At 41.9% G+C, this 23,008-nt stretch overlaps 1 protein-coding gene across 5 annotated transcripts in view; it reads left to right on the top strand.

The window, feature by feature from the left end:
* Nucleotides 1–23,008, top strand: part of MTHFD1 (methylenetetrahydrofolate dehydrogenase, cyclohydrolase and formyltetrahydrofolate synthetase 1) — a 58,843-nt gene that overhangs the window by 4,071 nt on the left and 31,764 nt on the right. For 3 of the 5 annotated variants that reach the window (XM_082617642.1, XM_082617643.1, XM_082617641.1), the window contains exons 2-8: nt 7,611–7,695; nt 15,748–15,807; nt 16,250–16,303; nt 17,174–17,310; nt 17,432–17,532; nt 19,299–19,435; nt 20,319–20,430. In XM_082617642.1, the coding sequence (XP_082473768.1) occupies nt 7,611–7,695; nt 15,748–15,807; nt 16,250–16,303; nt 17,174–17,310; nt 17,432–17,532; nt 19,299–19,435; nt 20,319–20,430 (686 nt within the window). Of the gene's footprint in view, nt 1–1,608; nt 1,801–7,610; nt 7,696–15,747; nt 15,808–16,249; nt 16,304–17,173; nt 17,311–17,431; nt 17,533–19,298; nt 19,436–20,318; nt 20,431–23,008 lie in introns of those variants that run through there. The other 2 variants (XM_082617639.1, XM_082617640.1) reach the window with 1 other exon arrangement.

Raw genomic sequence — 23,008 nt, forward strand, 5'->3', positions numbered from 1 at the left:
CTTTGTCAGGCACTTACTACTTTTGCTAAAAGGAATTTCATAAACTAATTTTTTTTTCTTTATAGCAGTCTTCCTCTTGTTGCCATGCTTCCCATTCTGCTGAGAAGGCCATCCCTGACTTTTCTCTACTTTTATTTATTCTCCCTTTATATCTTTCTGGTAGCCAGGACTGGACAAAATTCATCATTCCAGATTCCTTCTCTGCCTGTGGGAAACCTGGATCTAGTTGCCAGTTGTGTCCCTTTGGAAGGAACACTTCCATTTCTTCCTTAGGGGAGTTCCAAGATTGTAGCCTGGATTTGAAAATTGGTGGAGATCTGAGGGTTAGGGACAAATACCTGTTTTTGGATATTTATTCACTTAATAAATATCTGTGTGCCTCCTATATGCCAGGCACTCTTCAAAGCCACAAGACTATAACAGTCAACAAAACAGCCCACATCCCTACCCTCGTGGAGTCTCTGTCCTGATACGTAGAGACAGATGGTAAAATTGGTAAAACAGAATGTAAGGTAGTTAGAAATGCCAAAGAGAAAACCAGAGCAGGGAAGAGGGACAGATTTCTGAGGCATGGAGGTTATAATTTTGAATATGGGAATTAAGCTCATACTCATTGTGAAAGGAACTTCTGGGCAAAGATTTGAAGGAGGCGGGGCCATGAGCCTGCCAATGTAAGAGGGTTCCTGACCAAAAACACAGCCTGTGCCATGGACCTTTGACCTCACCAGTTATTAAATGACTGCTTTGGGGTCAGCAGTGATGGCCTCCGAGAAGCTGAAGATGAGTAGAGGGGCTGAGAGAAAGAGCACTGATGGTGGTGAGAGCCTACCCTGGCTTAAGGGAGGAGCTCCTAAAGAGATTATACAAAGGGGGGGTGGAAAATAGTGTCAGAAGAACCGCCCTGACTTGGCTTTTAGACCAGAAACCACAATTCTTACATACGTGTGCTTTTCAGAGTGGGGCCTACTAAGTGCTGTATGATTTGTTTGACCTTTCCTTCTGTTTGTTTGCTATAGTTGAGCCTGCTCCCTCCATCGGTGGCATTTTTCTTAAGTCTTTTAGAAAGACTGAAGAGACAGATGGTTTGCCACTTGTCAGGCCACTGAGAGAAGGTGCTCCGAGGTGTGGGTTGAGCAGAGCGGGTTGGTGTGTTTGTAACACAGCTCCCTGTGGGTGGTATCCCCAGAGCTAGTCACAGTGCTGCTCCCTCCTCCAGAATCACTGGGTGACTTAGTTTACCTACTTGTGCCTTAGCTTCCTCATCTATATGTTGGCCACCTAATTCATAAGGTTGTTAAAATTAAATGAGTCATGGCTTGTAAAGCATTTAGAGCAGTCTCTGGCACATAGTTAAGTTTTAATAAATTGGTACTTAGAGAGCACCTGTTGAATAAGCAAGTGATGTTTGTGTTTATCCAAGCTTTATCTGCAGCAGCTGGCTTATTATCTTGAGCCTTAAAATTAGAATGTATCCTATTGTTCAAAGATAAAAATGGAACCATGACTATATGTTTAGCTACAGGGCTAGAAGAACTATTTTCTGTAGAAAGAGTTTGCTCACCACAGTGAAGTTGATAAGCTTTGCATTTTGTCCTGTAGATAAAGTACCTGAAGACCTTTTTGTGCTTAAAAAGATTTGCCTGTAATGAGCTCCAAAGTGTGGGCCTTTCTGAAGGCCCGTGGAACCTTGACTGTCAAAGCTGTCTTCACTCTGGGAGCCTGTGCAGGAGAGCAAGTGAGAGTTGCTGAGAGTGGGACCTTCTGCTGGGTCTTAACGAGGCCACCCCGCCAGGCTATTGGGTGTGTTGCTACTCTAAATAGTGCTGCTATGAACATAAGGGTGCATGTGTCTTTCTGAATTATAGTTTTGTCCAGATATATGCCCAGGAGTGGGATTGCTGGATCATTTGCCAACTCTATTTTTACTTTTTTTGAGGAAGCTCCATGCTGTTTTCCATGGTGGCTGCACCAATTTACATTCCCACCAACAATGTAGGAGGATTCCCTTTTCTCCACACCCTCTCCAGCACTTATTGTTTGTAGATTTTTTGATGATGGCCATTTTAACTAGTGTGAGGTGATTCCTCATTGTAGTTTTGATTTGCCTTTCTCTAATTAGTCACGTTGAGCATCTTTTCATGTGCCTGTTGGTCATCCGCATGTCTTCTTTGGAGAAATGTCTATTTAGGTCTTCTGAGCAGTTTTTTGATTGGGTTGCTTGTTTTTTTGTTATTGAGTTATGTGAGTTGTTTGTATATTTTGGAAATTAAGCCCTTGCTGGTTGCATCATTTGCAAATATGTTCTTCAACAAGGAGGTAATTAATCTTTTAATTTGACTTAACTAACTAGGAATTTGAAATATATGCCTTTCTTGGAACACTAGATGGCCTCAATTGTTTTTACAAGGAACTACATGTTAAGTTTTTCAGAAAATTTGAAGAATTTTTTAGCAGTGTGACCGTTGTAATGAAACATAAAACAGCAAATGCACAAAATGACAGTAAAGCAAATGAAATCAGACCTTTGTGTTGTACTGCATTGTAAAATCTTATAACAACAGTCTCCTTGTGGGGATGGGGGAGGGTGAGAAATGTATGTCCTTGTTTAGAATAGCCCTGCATGTTGAAGATGAATGTTCTTGATTTTTCTCTGATTAGTTACTAAAGGCCTATTCTGTGGACCTTTTTTAAAAAAAATTAATTAATTAATTGGCTGCATTGGGTCTTCGTTGCTGTACGTGGGCTTTCTCTAGTTGCATTGAGCGGGGGCTACTCTTCGTTGCGGTGCGCTGGCCTCTCATTGCAGTGGCTTCTGTTGTTGTGGAGCACACGCTCTAGGCGTGCGCGCCTCAGCAGTTGTGGCACGCAGGCTCTAAAGCACAGGCTCAGTAGTTGTGGCACACGGGCTTAGTTGCTCCGCGGCATGTGGGATCTTCCCAGATCAGGGCTCGAACCCGTGTCCCCCACAATGGCAGGTGGATTCTTAACCACTGTGCCACGAAGGAAGTCCCCTCTGTGGACCTTTTGAAGATTATTTGCAAATTCCTCTAAGCCTGTGCTACATTTCAGTGTTTGTTGACTGGGCAGCTTTTTTCCCATCATGTAGATTTCTTAGCCATGTAGCTAAATACCCTTTACCGCCTCCTTTTCCTACCTGTGCCTTCTGTTGAAATGTCCTTGTTACATTATATTTCAGCAATGCTTTTTTTTCTCAGTCATAAAATGTCCAAAATTTGAAAATAGGCCATTATGTAAAACAGAATGAGTTGGAATTCATAATGGACTTTTTCAGGAATAACTGTACAAGACTTGAGGCACGAGATCTGGGTGACTTAGAGATATTAGGCTCTGACTAGGACTCTTCAAGGGTGATGTGATTCTGTAGGGATGTACACCTTTGACTTTTGTTGACTAGGCTCTTTGACAGCTATATGTGGGAGAAGTCAACTTGGAGAAAACTGATAGTCACGCAAGTAACTCTTATCCATAGAGATTCAAACAAATTTTGACAGGTTGAGCTATAAATGATTTCCACTGTGATTTTTGCACCTTAGAAAAGATAACCCCAAAGATTGCATTTTATTGGCCAGTAGCAGGGCTTCTCATCCTTGGGCACTGTTAACATTTGGGCTGGATAATTCTTTGTTGTTCTTTGTCCCGTGCATTGTAGGATAAGTAATTGTATCCCTAGCCTCTACCCACTAGATACCAGTAGTAACTTAGTTAAAACTGCATCTGTGTCTGTTCATGTTTAATTAGCTATGACTATTTTACTAGTATCTGTCCATCAGGACCAGAGAGACTTCAATGGTTTACTGCTACTTGGTCCTGCTACCTTCATTGGCACTCTAGTACTGATTTCTCCTACATCAAGATTGAGATATGTCTTCCCTTAGATTTTAGAGAATGTTGATGGAAGATGGTGTGACTGGCATGTGTAGTTCTATTCAGGGATCAGGGGTGTTTCCCCACATGCCCACTTCTGCCTCACTCTGCCCCCAGAATCTTTACCAGGATGGTATAACTCATGGGGCTGAGGATAGAAATGGGAGGCACCTGCAATTCAAGGAAGTTTCTGTTTATTTAGGAGGTTTCAGTGATTTGAAAGTTGTTCCATTATAGCATTTATACTTTCTGGAAATGAGCTATAAAAATTAAAGGGGTTCCCACCATTTAATTCATCACAGCTGTATGACCCTAAAATAAACATAGACGAGGGGGGGAGTATTAATTTTTCTCTCCATGTTCTTCTTCTGTAGTTTCTTCAACTTCAGACACACCTGACACTTGGCTTTTGTTATTCCACTTTTCGTTTTAAGGTGCTTCGGTTAGTGGCCAACCAAGAAAACCAGACAGGAAAAAAATTTTAAGGGACTTAACAGAGACGTAATTACAATTGTCTTTGATTTTTTTTCTTTTTTCCTCACCAGGGCAGAAAATTTTCCACTGGTTGCTTTAGTGTTCTGGGCTGTCTAGTTCTTGCTGATTGTGGTTTATGTGCACTTAAAAATGTCTCATTGCTATTCTGGTCATGTCTCAGAGGCCCAAGTGTTAGCTTTTAAACAAATCTTTGTAGTTGGAAGAATATCCCCACTAATGCAACTTTTAAAACAGCTCTGCTTCTTAGAAAAAGTTTAAGGGAGTCAGTACAACTGATCTCAAGCTATAATCTTTTTTAGGGAAAAAAAATGCATACTTAGACCCATTTAAATTATAGCATAGAAAATACAGAACATTTTATTCTTTGCTCTTAACCTACTGGGCTGAAACAACATTTTCCACCTATACCACCTTGTAGTACTGGGTTCCTGTAGCTTGCTACCTGCTGGGTATAAGTATTATTTTCATTTGTCCCTAGATTCCTTCCTTGGGTCTCAAATGCTTACTTATTCTACAATCCTTATAAGATTTGGTAAATAAATTCACTGTATCAGTATGAAATCTGCTCTGTTCTTAAAGTATTTATAGTTGTCCGTCTTCCCAGCTCCATTTCACAACCCCCAAAACCTGAGAGTCATCTGTAGCCCTGGCATTTCCTCTGTGTTTCATGTTTAGTATATCTAGAATACATCTGCTTCTTGCCAGCTTACCACTGATACCTTAATCCAAGCCACCATCACCTCTGGCCTGGATTTTGCAACTGCACTGACTTCTTGCTGCTGTCCCTGATTCTCACCGTTCCCTCTCGGGTCTGTTCCCAATTCAGCAGCCAGAATATTCCTTTAAAAATGTTAAGTCTGGTGCTCACTTTGGCAGCACATATACTAAAATTGGAACAATACAGAGAAGATTAGCATGGCACCTGTGCAAGGATGACATGCAAATTCATGAAGTGTTCCATATTTTTGGTGCTGATGAACCTAGTTGCAGGGCAGGAATAAAGAGGTAGACATAGAGAATGGACTTGAGGACATGGGGTGGGAGGGTGAAGCTGGGGTGAAGTGAGAGTAGCATCGACATACATACAGTACCAAATGTGAAATACATGGGTGGTGGGAAGCAGCAGCATAGCATGGGGAGATCGGCTGGGTGCTTTGCGATGACCTAGAGGGGTGGGATAGGGAGGGTGGGAGGGAGGCTCAAGAGGGAGGGGATATGGGGACATGTGTATGCATATGGCTGATTCGCTTTGTTGCGCAACAGAAACTAACACAGTATTGTGAAGCAGTTATACTCCAGTAAAGATCTATTTTTTTAAAAATGTAAGTCCAATCATGTCAGCCCTGTTGAAAACCCTCTAATGGCTTCCCATCACATTCCGAATAAATGACTGTATACCTCATTTGATTACGGCTTCCCCTTGGGCCTCAATTACCCACTCAGGGCCTTTGCACTTGCTGTTCTTTCCGTAAATTGGCCCTGGGAAAGCCACCGGACCTGACTGCTTAGAGCCTGTGTCCACATCTGTGAGCAGGAATAAGAAAGCTTTTTCTCCCTCGCATACTTCAGAGGGTTATTGAGAGTCTCAGACGTGTTCACTTCTTCTCACTGTTCTGTCTCCTTCCTGTCTCACATTGTGCCAGGAATGGCGGACTCTTTACCCCCACCCCAAACCGTGGGTTTTGTTTGGGTCGAGAGGGTTAAGGAGAAGCAGTGGAAACCTTTGCTTAGCACTTTGTGTTCATACAGTGGTTGGGGGAAGGAAGGGGAGAGGAGAGAGTGGAGTCTGGAAACTTGGCCCCTGGGAGAGACCTTCTGCAGCTCCCCGGGCAGCACTTCTGATCATCATGCAGGAGAAGCAGCTGTGGCTGGAACTGCTGGGGAGTTTCAGTGGCAGCCTAGGGAAAACTTGGCAGCTATAGTATCTCCTGTTATCTTGTGTCAGAGCAGAATTGTGGCCTCTGTTCAGGTCAAATCCCAGTAAAAGGAAATCCAACCGTCCATTAATACTTCTTTTGAAACGATTTATAGAATACTGATTTGAAAAAACAAGGCTATTAGCTTAGAAGATTTTGAAGCCTTCGGTATGACTTCTTGTATCGTTCAACATTCTTACCATTTACTAGGCTAATACACATAATCTATTTTTGTGACTCCTGTGCCTTTTTATGCCAGATATTTGTCAAGTGTGGAGAACTGGGGAAGGGAGTAACCAAATTAGGATGAGGGAAGAGATGCTTGCTAATGTCCGGGTATATTTGTTTGTCAAGTGTGGTTAAGATGAAAAAAGATAAATGACAAAACTGGTTCTTCAGGAGAGACAGATCCTGTTCAAGTTAATAACTGTATCGTAACTGGACAAGGTTGGACTACTTTGCATGTTTACTTATAGATGTAATGTAATTTATTTGATATCTTATTGTATTGTTGAGAGTTGTGTGTTAGTAAATTGATGTATCTTTGTTTCACAAGAGGTTATACTTTCAACCTTGAGTAAGGAAATTCTTTTGTGAATTAGGATATAATTTGTAAATTCATATTGAATTCAGAGTGGGATTCATTGATTTATCATTCAGCCTATGTGGATACCCTGTGATCATCTTACTAGGTAGGGTAGGTTGAGCAGAAGGTGTGAGCTTGAGTTTTTTCCTGCAAACTTTTTTCCTATAGCACCTGAAGAGTGGAAAGGCTGAAAAAAGATGAGGATTAGCAGCCTTCCAGAAGTGTTGGTCCAAGTTTTTATTTGTTCATTGTATGATTTTGAATGCCATCAACTAGTATTTTTTAAAATTATTTTTAATTTTATATTGGAGTTAGTTGATTTACAATGTTTCAGTTTCAGGTGTACAGCAGAGTGATTCAGTTATACATATACGTGTATCTATTCTTCAGATTCTTTTCCCATTTAGGTTATTACAGAATATTGAGTAGAGTTCCCTATATTATACATTAGGTCCTTGTTGATTGTCTATTTTATATATTCAACTAGTATGTTTTAAACTGGCCCATGCCCCATGGCCCAGTCAGTGTCAATAAGAGTTAGAAAAGATCCATGTCTACTTGAGGCCTGGAAAATTGATGGGTGGTACAAGGTACTACATATTATATCAGATAATGTCTGTTAATTAAGGTGTTTTTAATTTAAAAGAGAAATACATCCAGTAATACACATGGCTTATTTGTGGCTTGAAACATTAAATGTTAACTCCAATTTTTTCCTGTTTCTCTAGGCAAATAAGGGAGAGACTGAAGAACCAAGTCATTCAGATGAAGGAGCAAGCACCTGATTTCACACCAGGCCTGGCAATTTTACAGGTATTGTGATAGTGTATTTCTACTAATATCTTTCTTCCTTTCTCAATCTCTGGATAGCATTTAAGACAAGAGGCACATCAAAGCTCTTCCTCTTTTTTTTTGGCTTCTGTGAAACCTCAGACCTTTTCAGTTTCTCTTTGCAGTCTCCTCCTCTTCAGCTCAACTTCTATGTGTTGGCCTGTCCTGGCCCTCTGCTGTTCTCTGTGGGTACCTTTCCCTAATCCAGTATCTCTTGACCTTTGGTCTTAGGACCCTTTACACCCATAAACTTTCGTTTATATGGACTTATCCATTGATATATACTATTTAGAAATTAAAACTACGAGTTTTAAAGACATTTGTATATTTAAAAATGCCAAGAGTAAGCTCACTGTGTGTTAGCATAAGTAACATTTTTATGACAAAGTAACTTTTAGAAACAAAATTGAGTGAGAAGAGGGGCATTGTTTTACATATTTGCAAAACCCTGTACTGTCTGGCTTAATCGAAGACAGCTGGATTCCCATCTACTTCTATATTCAATCTCTTGCTATGCTGGTTTGATTGAAATATATGGAGAACATCTGACCTTATACAGACGTATGGTTGTAAAAGGAAGAGTTCTTTTAATAGTCTTCCCAGATAGTTGTGGATATTTTTCTTTAATACTATAAGGACTCAGTAAGTAAAGTTTTTAAAAGGTAGCTGCAGTGTGGACTCTGAAACTGTCATCAGTGAACTTTCATACTTTGTTAAATCAAAATCTTGTTTTATGTTGCAGTTTGAATGGCTATTTACCTGTGTCTGGTTTTGTTATGTCCTTCATTCCCCATTTGGAAAATAATGGTTCACTGAATTATGCAGGTCTTCCAAATGTTAACACCTTTCATTATGCAATATTTTAAAAATCATAATCATTAATATCACCAACAAACTTATCAGAAAAGTCTTTGTTGAGAAGTTGTCAAGCTCACAGGAGTACGTAAATACCAATTTTTGCTTGAAAGCTCAAATTTTGTCATTGGTAATTAATACTATTACTTATTTTCCTTGAAGTAACAGGCTCACTTTATCCAATTTTGAGAAAATATTTGCCAAATATTCAAGCCCAAATAATCATTATTTGTCAGTTGTTCTTTTAAGTAAAGATGGTGTTCCATTTAAAAATCTGCTAGTTCTGCTTGCAAGGCAAGAAAGCTCAAGTGCTTTTCCTGGTGACAACCACTTCTGTATGTGGCAGAAGTGCTTTGTGATTGCTTCCCCATTCTTTATGCAGAATATTAAAAAGACATGTACTCAAGGGTCAACGTTTAATAATAATTTTTACTGCTTCATCAAGAGCACTTCTAAGTGAAATTGGTGTCTTTTTTTTTTTTTTTTTTTACTGAGACTGTGTGACTAGTACAGGTTGGTGCCATTGTCTTGATTTAGTGCTAAGTCATCAGCAGTCTTACACAGCCTAACTTGTGCAGCCTCAAAACAGATATCAATACAGTGAAAAAGGCAAATGACATCATAGTATTATGGCACTTGCAAATCTTCTGAAAGGGTGTTGGGGTTCCCGCAAGAGTGTGTGAACTGCACTTTGGGAACCATTGCCTTATGCAGTTTTATCTGACCCCAGATATCAGCTGTAGGTCAGGAACTTGTAAACCTGGATCTCTTCTGGTTCTAGGCTCTTGGCTTCTAGGACATCACTCCTTCTCTAATCTTTTTTGCTTGTTGTTCCTGATACCTTCCTGATACCTAGACCACTCGAATACCTCAACGCTCAGCCCTCAGATTTCTTTTCTACCTTATTTTTTCCCTAAGTGAGCTTCCCCAGTCCCATAGCTACATGGGAGAATACTTTCTATCTGAGGTTTCTTTCAAGAGCTCCAGATTCATCCAGTAAGAGGCCTTCGATAAATAGGCAGGAGGTATTTAATAAATATGTGTCATGTGGCCAGATGTACAAATGAATGTTTGAAGGGTTGATTGGGATGACAGGAAACTGATAGCTTGCATTTGAAATTCCCTTCAGAAACACCTGCTTCCTCACTTCACATTTCTCTCTGTATGTATGTCTCCATGTATATCATTTAATCCCTTGCTAAGTTTCTGTTCCATGTTCATCAAGAATTTCAGAGTGAATAGTACTTAAATATTTTCCCCCATTGCTATTCATTATCTGAGAGGTCTTAGTTGAGAAGAAAAGCACAGAAGGCCTGTCATTCTGCCTGGTATGTCCTGTGCTGTGGTGGATTTTCCATTTTTGCAAATTACTAAGAATCGAAGGTATATGTTGTGGGTGTCCACTTGGTACTTTTGTGGGACCAGTTATTTCTTGGCTTATTCTTGTGAATTGTTTGTTGTAGGAAGAGTAAATGTCGTAGGCAAGATATCTGTTTCTGTAAACCTTTTTGTGGCAATATCGAGGGTTTTTTTTTTCCTGCTTTTTTAAAATTAACTTCCAAACTCCTATTTTAAATTTATTGATTGCAAAGTGTTTTTGTTACATAAACACTGTTCTGCAGCTTGTCTCTTATGTCTTTGCAATAAAACAGTGGTAGAATATTTTAATCTTGTACTTTAGCACCAGAATCAACATCTTTCTATGATGCAAGGCTCACAGATTATGTTGTAATCACATCTGTGCCACCTCAGACCTCTTGTTTTTTTTCCATCCTGGTGACAGGCACCACCATTTTCCCACACGCTCAAACTAGAAACCTGAGCTGTCTCTTTTGGGCATCTCCCTGCTCTCTGCATTCCCTTAGGGACTAAGGTACTATTGGTAATGCCTCTCATAAGTTCTTGGGATATCTTCCCTCCTTTTGATTTCTACTGCTCCCACCCTCTGGGCCACTAGTCAACTGCTTACAGCCTTCTGATCTGGATACTTCCAGTCCTTTTAACTGCAAATGTAGCCCTTGTCAAAATGCAAATCTGATCACAATCCATCCAGCTACACCCACTCTCCCCATCCTTTACAGAAGGAACAACAGTACTGCTTATGTAGAGTGACTCCTGTAGTTCAAATGATTTGTATATATTACTAGTTGTTCTGATTTTTATACTACCCCTACAAGATGGGAGCTGTATGAAACCGAGCAGGACCCTATGGGGCCCTCCCTGGTACAAATCCTTCCTGTGTCCCCCATATCTTGTTTGTTGGAAATAGGCTTCATTCAGCCTCCTTGACCTTCCCTGAGTTCCATAGGACAGATTCAAACAGTTGCTAATCAGGGAAGGGAGGGGATGCAGACACATGGGAGGAACAGTCTAGAAACAATGGTGTAGCACAGCCTTGGGGCAAGGTCCTAGTTCCTCCTCAGGGAATATACATAACAATATCTTTGAGTTCTGCAGAACTGAGACCCCCAGGTGGAGGATGGCAACTTCAGGCTGAGCACAAGGTTCCTGGAATACCGCCCTGTTACCTCACCATCAACCAATCAGAAGAAAGTCACATACCCTGTAGCCCTCAACCCAAATTTTGCCTATAAAAGCATTTCCCTCAAAACCATCAGGGACTTTGGGGTCTTAGAGTACGAGGCACCCATTCTCCTTGCTTGGCCCTGCAATAAACCTTTCTTTGCTCCAAACTCCAAACGTTTCAGTTTGTTTGGCCTCACTGTGCCTGGAGCACCCTAACTTGTGTTCAGTAACAGTAACTGGTGGTCAAAGATCTTGGGTAGCTTGCCCAAAGCCACAGACATGAAGCTACTGAGTCTGGATATGAACCCAGCTCTATCTGTCTCCAAAATCAATTTGCTTTTCTCATTCATTTTTCTAATTCATTAGCATGTATTAAGGATATTCAGGATCTGGTCCAGGCATATATACCTACAAGTTGGAATTTCTTTTAAAACAGCGGACTGATAACTTACAAATAGTTAAATATTTAACGGAAATTAAGACTTGGCTTTTCATCACAAGAGATACAAATGATGGACTTCCCTGGTGGCGCAGTGGTTAAGAATCCACCTGCCAATGCAGGGGACATGGGTTTGAGCCCTGGTCTGGGAAGATCCCACATGCCGCGGAGCAACTAAGCCCGTGTGCCACAACTACTGAGCCTGTGCTCTGGAGCCCACGAGCCACAACTATTGAAGCCCACACACCTAGAGCCCATGCTCTGCAACAAGAGAAGCCACCACAATGAGAAGCCCACACACCACAACGAAGAGTCGCCCCCGCACGCTGCAACTAGAGGAAGCCCGCGCACAGCAATGAAGACCCAACGCAGTCAAAAAATAAATAAAAATTAAAAAAAAAAGATATACAAATGAGGCTGTATTTCCATAAAATAGTTATTAATAATATAATAACACTTGCTTCCTACCAGGTATTATTTAAAGTGCTTTTTATAAATTTATTTATTTTATTTTTGGCTGTGTTGGGTCTTCGTTGCTGCGCATGGGCTTTTCTCTAGTTGCAGCAAGCAGGGGCTACTCTTCCTTGTGGTGTACAATTGCGGTGGCTTCTCTTGTTGCAGAGCACAGGCTCTAGGCATGCAGGCTCAGTAGTTGTGGCTTGCAGTCTGTAGAGCGCAGGCTCAGTAGTTGTGGCACACGGCCTTAGTTGCTCCACAGCATGTGGGATCTTCCTGGACCAGGGCTTGAACCCGTGTCCCCCTGCATTGGCGGGCGGATTCTTAACCACTGCACCACCAGGGAAGCCCTAAAGTGCTTTATATATAGTAACTTATTCAGTCCTCACAAAAGACATGGACAAAACAAAAACAAATAAACTCAATTGGCCTGAATGTTTACAAAAGGCTCCTGGAGCAGAAGAAAAATTAATCAGTAGACCAATACCCAAGATATTTTATAGTGTAAAACAGGGATTGGTAAACTGTGGCCCATGTCCAAAACTGCTCAGGTTGTAAATGGTTAAAAAAGAAGGTATGACAGAGTAAAAGAAGGTTGCAGAGTATGTGGCCTGAAAAACCTAAAATATGTGCTGCCTGGCCCTTTACAGAAACAGTTTGTAGATTCCTATGTAAAAAAAAAAAAAAAAAAAAAAAAAAATCCCTAACTTGTTCCAAGATAGTGTTGTAGGAAAAATGGGGCACAAGAGGATGGTCATATCCCAGGTCTTGGGTGAGTCCCTCAGGCCGCCAGGTGAGGGTCCTTGGCTTTTCATAGGAAAGAATTCAAGAGTGAACCATAGTGAAGTGAAAGCAAGTTTATTTAGAGGAGTACACGTTCCATAGACAGCGTATGCCATCTTAAAAGGAGAGAGTGGTTCGGTGGTGTGGGGGTGGCTAGTTTTTATGGGCTGGGTAATTTCATAGGCTAACAAGTGGGAGGATTAGTCCAGGTATTTTGGAGGAGGGGCAGGGACTTCTAGGAATTGGGCCACCGTGCTGCTTTTGGGCCTTTTATGGTCAGCCTCGGAACTGTCATGGCACCCATGGGTGTGTCATTTAGCATATGCTAATGTATTACAGTGAGTGTATAATGGGGCTCAAGGTCCACTGGAAGTAGACTCTTGCGCCATCTTGGACCTAATGTATTCTAACCGATCTTTGTGGTATCCTGTTCTTAATGGTTGTGTCATTCTTGGAATTGGTTGTGCCCTGCCCACTTCCTTTTCTGTCTCAATAGGACGTTTTTTTGGATGATGTAATTCACCTCCTTCAAGGAAGAAATTGTTATTTCTGATAAAATGCTTAAGTGATTTTTTTTTTAAATAAACTATAATGGGATTAAGATTTGTTCTGGGAAACCAGTAGGCCATCCACCCACTTGCCTGTCAGTCAAGAATCTACTGTTCTTCAACTAAACATTCTTTTTGCATCCAGTCTATCGATGATTATATAACCATTTTTCCCTATGAAATGCCTATATGAGAATACTTGAACTGGAACTTAAGAGGTCTTTTTCTTTGCATTAGGATTACAGTAAGATTTTGACATATGCTCATAACTGTTAAGCTTTCTGTTAAAAAACTGGTGGTAGTTTTGGAGTTTCAGAAAAATTCCTTCAGAAACATTCAGACAGAAAAGTTACCTATAAAGGAACAACAACAAAAGACTTCAGACTTCTGTCACACTAGATGCCAAAGACAGCAACTCTGAAGGAAAATGTCATGACTCCAAACTCAGCCAAATGTGCCTTCAAGTGCAAAGACAGCAGAGAAATATTTTCAGGTGCACACAGACTCAGGAAAATGCCCACACACCTTTCCTGGAAAAGTGACTTACAGTTGCATTTAGCTACATGAGAGGTGAAGATAAAGTATAGAACAGAGAAGTTGTAATTTATAAAAAAAAACAAAAGTAAACCGGCAGTGACTGATAAAACCATTTAATCTCCGAGTTAAGTCGAAATAACTAATTGTAGTTATAAATATTGTCAACTTAAAAAACGTACCATGTGAGAGCTGTGAGTTGAGTTTATTCAATGTCTTACTGAGTGCTATAGCCTAGGAGACAGTGACAGTCTCTAATTGCTCAGAGAAACTTCCAAAGAGGTAGGGGAGGAGCCAGTATATAGATATGTGTGTGTGTGTGAATTTGGGCTGGGGGATACAGGCAGTCAAGATCTCAGTGAAAGGCTACTGCTGGTCACAGGATCAGCTATCTCAGTTAATACTTTTTTTTTAAATAAATGTATTCATTTGTTTAAGTTTTGGCTGCATCGGGTCTTCGCTGCTGCACGCGGGCTTTCTCTAGTTGTGGTGAGCGGGGGCAACTCTTCGTTGCGGTGCACGGGCTTCTCATTGCAGTGGCTTCTCTTGTTGCAGAGCACGGGCTCTAGGTGCGTGGGCTTCAGTAGTTGTGGCACACGGGCTTAGTAGTTGTGGCTCACTGGCTCTAGAGCGCAGGCTCAGTAGTTGTGGCTCGCGGGCTTAGCTGCTCTGCCACATGTGGGATCTTCCCAGACCAGGGCCCAAACCCATGTCCCCTGCATTGGCAGGTGGATTCTTAACCACTGCACCACCAGGGAAGTCCCCTCAGTTAATACTTTTAGGGCTTTTCTATGTGTGGGAAGATGCAAGAATCTGGGGTCATTGAAATTCTTCCTAAGACAAGCATTTGAACTATCTAAGGGGCCCATATATTCCAAAACATGGAATGCTTCACCTTGAATTCCTTTCAGGGTGTACTTGCAGGTCAGCAACTGCAGGGGCTAATGACTTGATCCTTATAGAACTGAAATGGCAGGCAAAATTCTTTGTTTACAATATTAATAAAAATGAAAAAACAGTACTCTATTTCCTACTTTGATCTAAAAATCCCAGAGTGTATTAAATCTGGTAACTGAATCAATGAAGGTTGGATGATAGGGGCAAAGATCATATATATAAAATGACAAAAACAAAACATGAGAGGCTCTAAAATTCTAGGGAAGCCCCACAGGAAGCACATAATGCACTTAGGTGCAAATAACCCATAGAAAAATCAAATTCCCCTCACCACATTCATCTGGCTCTTGAAATTCAAATTAGCACTGGCAAAACTGAGACTTCTCTATAAAGGACACCTGCAGCTAAGAGTAAGGCTGTGTTCTGTGAGCCTGAGGGGAGCTTCCAGTAACAGCATCAGCATGACCAGACCTGGAGATACTCTGTTCCTAGGGCCAGCTTCTTTCTCCACGGTTGTCCTGTTTAAAGCAACCATGCATCAGTTACCTTTGGTGTCAAGGACGTACCGTTTTTCCCTCTGCAGTTCTGGAAGAAACCAAACTTATTGTGGCATATCACCCCGAGAGGACATGTCAACTTTGAAAAGGACAAATGTCAACCACCGAAACATGGAAAAATATTTGTAAAGGAAAATTTTAGATAAATGATTATAATGAAAAACTAAATATGTCCGTGATTAAAGGAACAGGGAACATAGTGAGACCTAGCATGGTGGGGCAGGGGACTTGGCTTCTGCGTGCTTCCTCCTCTGTCTTGAGGGCAGCAGACTGCCTTTTGCCTGGCATGGGCGTCTGCTCCGTGTGAGCTAGGATTAGGTCCACCCTAACAGGAGTCTTGTGATTAAATATTCCTTTTATCAAAACTGAAATTTTAGAAGCTTTTACATACACTTTGCCTTTCCCTAATCGTCTGATTTGCATGTCTTTATTATTCTAGGTCGGCAACAGAGATGATTCTAATCTTTATATAAACGTGAAGCTGAAGGCTGCTGAAGAGGTAAAGCCCAGAACAGCGGCGCCAACGCCCCACCTCCACTCTTACCCCTCCCCCTCCCCAGGTCCTGTCTGCCACCCCTTCCCCTTTGTGCTCCCCCGACAAAAACTTTTATCGCCCACAGCAGACTTCAGTTTCTGTATTTCGCAAGTTAGAAATGGCTGACAGAGCTTCAGCCTCTGGGTTGCCCTGGAATGTTTTCTAATAAGTGATCCGCTTGCTTCTAAAGAGCAGGAATAGTGGACATAAAACTGCTTAAGTGCCGTGGTGACAGTTAACAAGTAAACGATGGATGGGTCAAAGTGAGAGACTCATTCTTCAGGATATATGAGGGTGAAATGATGCCTGCCACCTCCTGGTTTGTCTTAGTCACATCTGTAGAAGAAATGGGCCCATGTCTCAAGTCCTTTTGCCATGTACCTGTTTTAAATGTTCATTCTTGCAGATCGGGATCAAAGCCACGCACATTAAGTTACCACGAACGGCCACAGAATCTGAGGTGAGCTGTTAAGAATCAACTGTTAAGAGGGCAGCTGAAGTGCTTTCCTCTCTGGTTTTAGTTTAGTGGAACTTTAAGGGACTGATGCATTCAGCATACAAGAGACCTCCAGGTAATTCTTTCTTCATAGACTCAGGCTTCAGGAAATCTTTGAAAATACCCACAGAGTACATGGGGCAGTGCTAGGTATGAATGTGTGGTACTCCCAGTGTGATTGCTGCATCATTTGTTTGCAAATCACCTGCGATGTTCATTGAAAACTGATCACTGGCCTGTTGTTACCTGCACTTGAAAAACGAAATGTATATTTCATTTCTATGATGTTCAAGAATAGGCAGAACAGATCATGGGTGAGTAAAGTCAGAACTGTGGGGGATTAACTGGGAAGCGGCAGGAGGGAAAAGGGACTTCCTGAGGTCGTGGAAATGTTCTCCATCTGCACTGTCCAGCAGGATAGCCACTAACCCCATGTGGTCATTTAATTAAAATGAAATAAAGTTTAAAATTCCGTTCCTCAGTTGAACTAAGCCACATTTCAAGTATTTTAGTAGCCACTTGTAAGGTACAAATTACAGAACATTTCTATCGTCACAGAAATCTTGATTTGGGTGATGGTACCATGGATTTTACTGTTGCAGTAATAGTTTATTAAAGTTCTTAGCTCTTTTGTTTGTTGGATTTCTTGCAAGACACCTGAAGGTTACATTCCATGTTAAGGTAGAGTTGCTCTCAGGATCCAAGGCAAGGTACATTCTGAGATGGACTGCAGTTAAACTCTCGGGGGGAAAATGGGACTTCTGACTTGTAAAGTGTTTCTCCACCCTGTTGATTTCTGTGTGGTATATAAGTTATATGTGGTATTATTTTTAGGTGTTAAAGTGCATTACATCTTTGAATGAAGACCTCAATGTGCATGGTTTCATAGTGCAGCTACCTTTAGATTCAGAGAATCCCATTAACACTGAAGCATTGGTCAACGCTATTGCACCCGAAAAGGATGTGGACGGGTGAGTGTGACTTGGCTTTCTGTACCACATTGCATGATTGTGACTATAATATATTTCTACTTCAGGAACACATCATTTTGGTTCTAAAGAGTAAAGACACCTATCGCTTTCCTTGTTTCAGATTGACTAGCATCAGTGCTGGAAAACTTGCTAGAGGTAACCTAAATGACTGTTTCATCCCTTGTACACCCAAAGGATGCTTGGAACTCATCAAGAAGACAGGTAAAAACAACCAGACAAAAACAAAGCACCATTTCATGGAGCCTGGTCTTGACCTTCAGAGGTATAGGGGAGATACACTGTGAGCCCTAAATAAGTGGGCTTGATTGGCACAAGGACCTGTGTGCTAGGGCCTTCTTTACGTAAATTCTCAATTTTCTCAACAACCCTATGAAGTAGGTAGGTATTGTTTAATAGCTGAGAAGACATTCTCAGAGAGATTGAGTAATTTGTCCAAGAGGCAGCAGAGCCAAGATTTGAACTCAGAGTTATTTGAGTACAAAGCAATTTATTTTGTGTGAAAAAGTAACCTATATAATAAAAAGATTCAGATAGTCCGTAGGGTGCAAAGTGAATAGTCTGAATCCCAGAATGGGCCCCGAGTCACCGTTGTAGATCTAGGAAATGGATTCCTTGGATAATTGGCCATATTACCCCATTACCTAGTCAGCCTCTTGGTATTTTAATTTCATCGTGAATACTTTTTAGTAGAGGTTATTTTTCACAAGGAAGTGCGCCCTGTTTAAAGGAAGTGGATCAGAAATTTCAAATGGAAAGTGTTAGCTAACGTAAGTTAAAATTTTCTGTGCCTGGCAAGGAAAGGTCAATCTGTAAGCCTTGGGACAGCTATTATTGTTCAGTCCTACAGCAAAATTTATACTGTATGGCATGTTTAGCACACAGTGTGTTCCAACTTGATAGAAAAAAATCCCATGAGCAGTGGCAGCTGTAGGCTCCCCACCTCCACTTGTTGATATTGAAGCGACCATTTGCCCTAATGCAGCTTCAGGTCCTTTACTGTACCCTAAAAAGTATAGAAAGTTACCTTGTAAACACGTCACACTTTGAGGGCTTTACTTCTAGATGTTCATGATGTTAGCATTATATAGAAACTTAACTTTTTTGGATAGAGTTAATGTTACACAAGAAGCACGATTTAAACACAAACTGCCTTAAGGAAGAGTTTGCTTCAGTGGGGCTGGGTAGAAGGGCTCAGTAGAGTCCTCAGGACCTTATTTCTGCTCCCCTTTGCATGGTGGCTCGTTCTGAGCTCTACTTGGTGGCCCCGAGCAGCTCCAGCCTGTTGCATCCTTGTGCCTAAGAGTCATGGGATGGATCTCATTGTCCAGGGGATGAAATATGGTCACTTGTTCACTCTTGGGTGTTCACCCACACCATCTCTACTGAGGAGAGTATGTCAGTCCTGAAAAGGACATTGGGATAATGCCAGAAGAATGGGTGCTCAGTAAACAAAAAGAAAATTTTTTGCTACAGTTAAGTTCCCCTTTATCACTTCCCTGCAAATAACCCTGTGGCTCAGGCCCTAAGCCAAAAGAGAAATTTGGATGAGGAACTAAAGAGTTACTGATACTAATCTACCTTCCCTCCACCCCATTACATTCACCCTGTTTCTTATAACTGCTTTTCCCATGTAATGTAATATGTCCTCTTCTTCCATATGGCTGTTTAGCTGTATGTCAGGGTTTCTTTCTGATTTGAGTGTAGGTTTTCTCCCCACTCTCCTATGACTCAATGAATGGATCTTGGCTTAAGCTCCTCTCAAAAACCCACAGCAAGAAGGACAGATGTACAAGTCCCAACTTGTAGCTGAAACCCTGGGTAGCCAAAGAAGGGATGGTTTTAGGAAGATTGCTTTTTGACGCTAAGAACCTGCTTTCGTGCACTTGTCCTGAGTTCTCCCATTTAGGTGGCATGCGAAGGAGGGCAGCTTCCCCCAGTTCTCTGGTGCACGCTGGCTTTTCTTTCAGGGGTGCAGATCGCTGGAAGGCACGCTGTGGTGGTCGGGCGCAGTAAAATAGTTGGTGCCCCAATGCATGACCTGCTTCTGTGGAGCCACGCCACAGTGACCACCTGCCACTCCAAGACTGCCCACCTAGGCGAGGAGGTAAGGGGTCGTGTGCACGCGTTTGCATGCCCATTCCCGCGTGTGGCGGGGGTTCTTGCCTAATGGGGATGGTTCATATTTAAGTGCCAGAAGCTGCCATGTACTTTATTACCTCATTACCGCGTTTAACCCCTCTAACAATTCTGTGATTCTTGTCTGTTTTACAAGATGAAGAAATAAATTCAAATTTAAAACTTGTCCAAGTCTATGCAGATTTTTGTTTGGACTGTATTCTTCCTGTGCCAGTCCATCTCGTGGTAGATAGGGGTTAGCAGTATAGGAACTGGGGTTGACCCATGGCAGCCAGATCCCACATATGCGACAGTGGGTGGTCTCAGAGGTGGAGGTGTCCAGAGCGGGTTATGGACAGTGGTCTTGTGACCTCAGTCACAGCTTGTTCTTGACCCTTGCATCAGATTCCTGAGCCCAGAAATTCTCACATGGACACATCCAATTGACAGTGCAGTCTGTTAAGTGTGGGGAGAGACCAGGAGAGAGGCCTAGCACCTCTTTAATCCTCCCCAAGCAATGCTCTGCTGAAGGTGGTGGTCCCCACATTTGCGGGAAGAGGGGGCAGTCTCCAGGTGTCATGTAATTCAGGGACGTTGTCCTAGGCCTGTGGCTCCAAGCCTGTATTCCTCCCTGTCTCAAAGGTTCTCATCAGGTTCCCCATTCAGTAAAATATCTAGTGAAAGGGGAGGTTTTGGCGTGTGTAGGAATGAGCACAGTATATGAAGAGCTGTCAGAGACAGTGTGTGGCCTGCATAAAATAACTGACGACAATGAAGAATTTCATACAAAGCTTACGGATGTCCTTTCCACTTCTAGATTTTTTTTTATGTTTCACTGTTTAGTTTCTGAAGTCAGAACTGTCTTTCCCTAGATAAGTAAAGGTGACATCCTGGTAGTTGCAACTGGTCAGCCTGAAATGGTGAAAGGGGAATGGATCAAACCGGGGGCAATAGTCATCGACTGTGGAATCAATTATGTCCCAGGTGAGTGTTGCTGGGGGAAGAAGGTGGTTTCTGGAGGCGGGCTGGGCAGAGGAAGATGAAGCCCAAGCAAGAACCCCTTGTCCCATTTTAGGCTTGAAGTGCTAAGGTTTAGAGTGATCAGCCTACCCATGGGGGCATGAAGTTAGTAGACGGCACAGTTGCCCCTTGCAGGAAGAGCCTGTGATTTTAGCCACTGTGCTGTGCCGTGCAGTCCAAGATGACCTTGTCCAGGGAGAGGGTGGGAGAGGAGGCAAGATGATTTCTTGCTTTATCATCACGTAGAGATGGCTTTTAACAAAGGATGGTTAAAATATAGTGTGATCTTTGCAAAGTGCTGTGAGACTCCAGGAGAGGGACACATTGTGTCAAGAGTCCTCTAGTTAGGGCTTTGCAAAGATGTTTGGCCTGGGCTGTTTCTAGGCCAAGGATAAAGCCAACATTATAGTCATGTCCAAAACTGTCCTTGCATCCTCGTCCCTAAGTTACCCCTCACTGCACTGTTTGGTTAGTGATATCATCACCATTCTTCCTTCCCACAAGTCTGAAACCTTTTAGTTTCCCTCCCAATCATTCCATGTATGGATCCGTTTTTAAATCTTATGAGTTTTTTTCCCTTTCTTCTCTGTTCTCAGTGTCACCACTGAGGGTCACCCTCTCTGCTGGATGCACTGCTATAAATTTCTCCCTGGTCTCCCTACCGCCAGCTGACTCCCACTCAGATCCATCTGTGCGCTCTTGCCATGTTTATGGGTCTTGATGTGGACCTGTGAGCCTCTTTCTTCCATGTTACCTGCCAGACTGCTTAGCCCCATACTACTTTCAGCCACCTCTGTGGCCTTCTTTCTCACACACACTTTGTGAATATCTGTCTTAAACTGTTGTAAAATGGACCACATGCTCTCCTGCACATGCCTGTTTGTACTTTGCTGCTCCTCTGCCTGCATCTTTAGTGGGGCAGGCTGTTCTTTGCTCATGAAGTTTTCAAACGTAAAATCTGAAAGGACAATTCAGTGAATACTTGTATACATACCTCATGGGTTCAAAAAAGGAACAATGTTTAATCAAGTGACTTTCTGTGTATCAGGCACCACTCCAGGCCTTGGGCTACACAACTGAATAAAGCTCAACCGTGATCTTCCCTTTCAATGACTTCCTCCCCACCTCCTCTCTGTCCAAAATGTCCATTCTTCCTTCCAAACCTTGTCTGATTTTCCTTCAGCAAGAGATGATCTCTCCTTCTTTGAAAATCCTTCTCTCCCTCCCTCCCCTCCTGCAGAACTTGGTGTTTCTCTCACTGTGTGTCTCTCATGCTTGGTGTCCTGTGCCTCTTCTCCACTAGTCTGCCTATAGGTGCCGTGTCCAGCTTGTGCCTTCTGACTGCTGGCACCCATATCTGTTGGAATGTTAAAAAGAGTTATAGCAAGAATATTCTTTTTCCTCCCCTCCCATCTCAAGTTTGAAATACAGACACTAAGCTGCCAGGAACATGAGTCACTGTCAAGCCTTCACCGTTTTTAACCTCCCTCCCACTCTCCGTACCATGTTTTTAAGACAGTAGCTCATAATTGATCACTCATTTTCTTGTAGTATAATTATCTGATGGGTGATAAAGAAATTGCTCTCCTACAACTCCTCACTTTCAGTACTTGCAATGTGACATTCAAGCTCATTCTGTTTAAAACCTTGCATCTTCTGTATCATATTTCTGCTTTTGACTTTTTTTGTTTTAGACTGGATTTGAGAGAGGGAAGAAGAAAAACCTGGGTAGGGCTCTTGAGTCTCGTATGAAATGAAATGTTGACTTACACATGAAACTTAACCTCCTATTCACATTTATTCCTCATGTAGAAGGTAAAATATGAATAAGGTCAGAGCAGTATCTTTCCTCCTGGTCAGCTGTACTTTTTCTGATCCTGGGGATATAGGTGAATAAGTATCGTTACTGTTGGCCAAGGAAGGCAGGATCACTGTTACAGACCCGAGGGTGAGCAGGAGGACCTAAAGACTGCTCTTTGCAAGTGTTCATTCCTTTTTTTTTTTTATTGTTATTGATGTACAATGTTATGTTATGTTGATTTACAATGTTATGTTAGTTTCAGGTGCACAGCAGAGTGAATCAGGTATACATATATATATATCCACTCTTTTTTAGGTTCTTTTCCCATATAGGCCATTACAGAGTATTGAGTAGAGTTCCCTGTGCTATACAGTAGGTCCTTATTAGTTATCTATTTTATATATAATAGTGTGAATGTGTCAATCCCAGTCTCCCAATTTATCACGTCCCCTTTTACCCCCTGGTAACCCAAAGTTTGTTTTCTACATCTGTAGCTCTTTCTGTTTTGTAGGTAAGTTCATTTGTACCCTTTTTTTTAGATTCCACATATAAGTGATATCATGATATTTGTCTTTCTCTGACTTACTTCACTCAGTATGACAATCTCTGGGTCCATCCATGTTGCTGCAAATGGCATTATTTCGTTCTTTTTTATGGCTGTGTAGTATTTCATTGTATATATGTACCACATCTTCTTTATCCATTCCTCTGTTGATGGGCATTTAGGTTGCTTCCATGTCC

This window comes from Mesoplodon mirus (genome assembly GCF_964341445.2).
Source record: "Mesoplodon mirus genome assembly, chromosome: 4".
NCBI lineage: Eukaryota > Metazoa > Chordata > Mammalia > Artiodactyla > Ziphiidae > Mesoplodon > Mesoplodon mirus.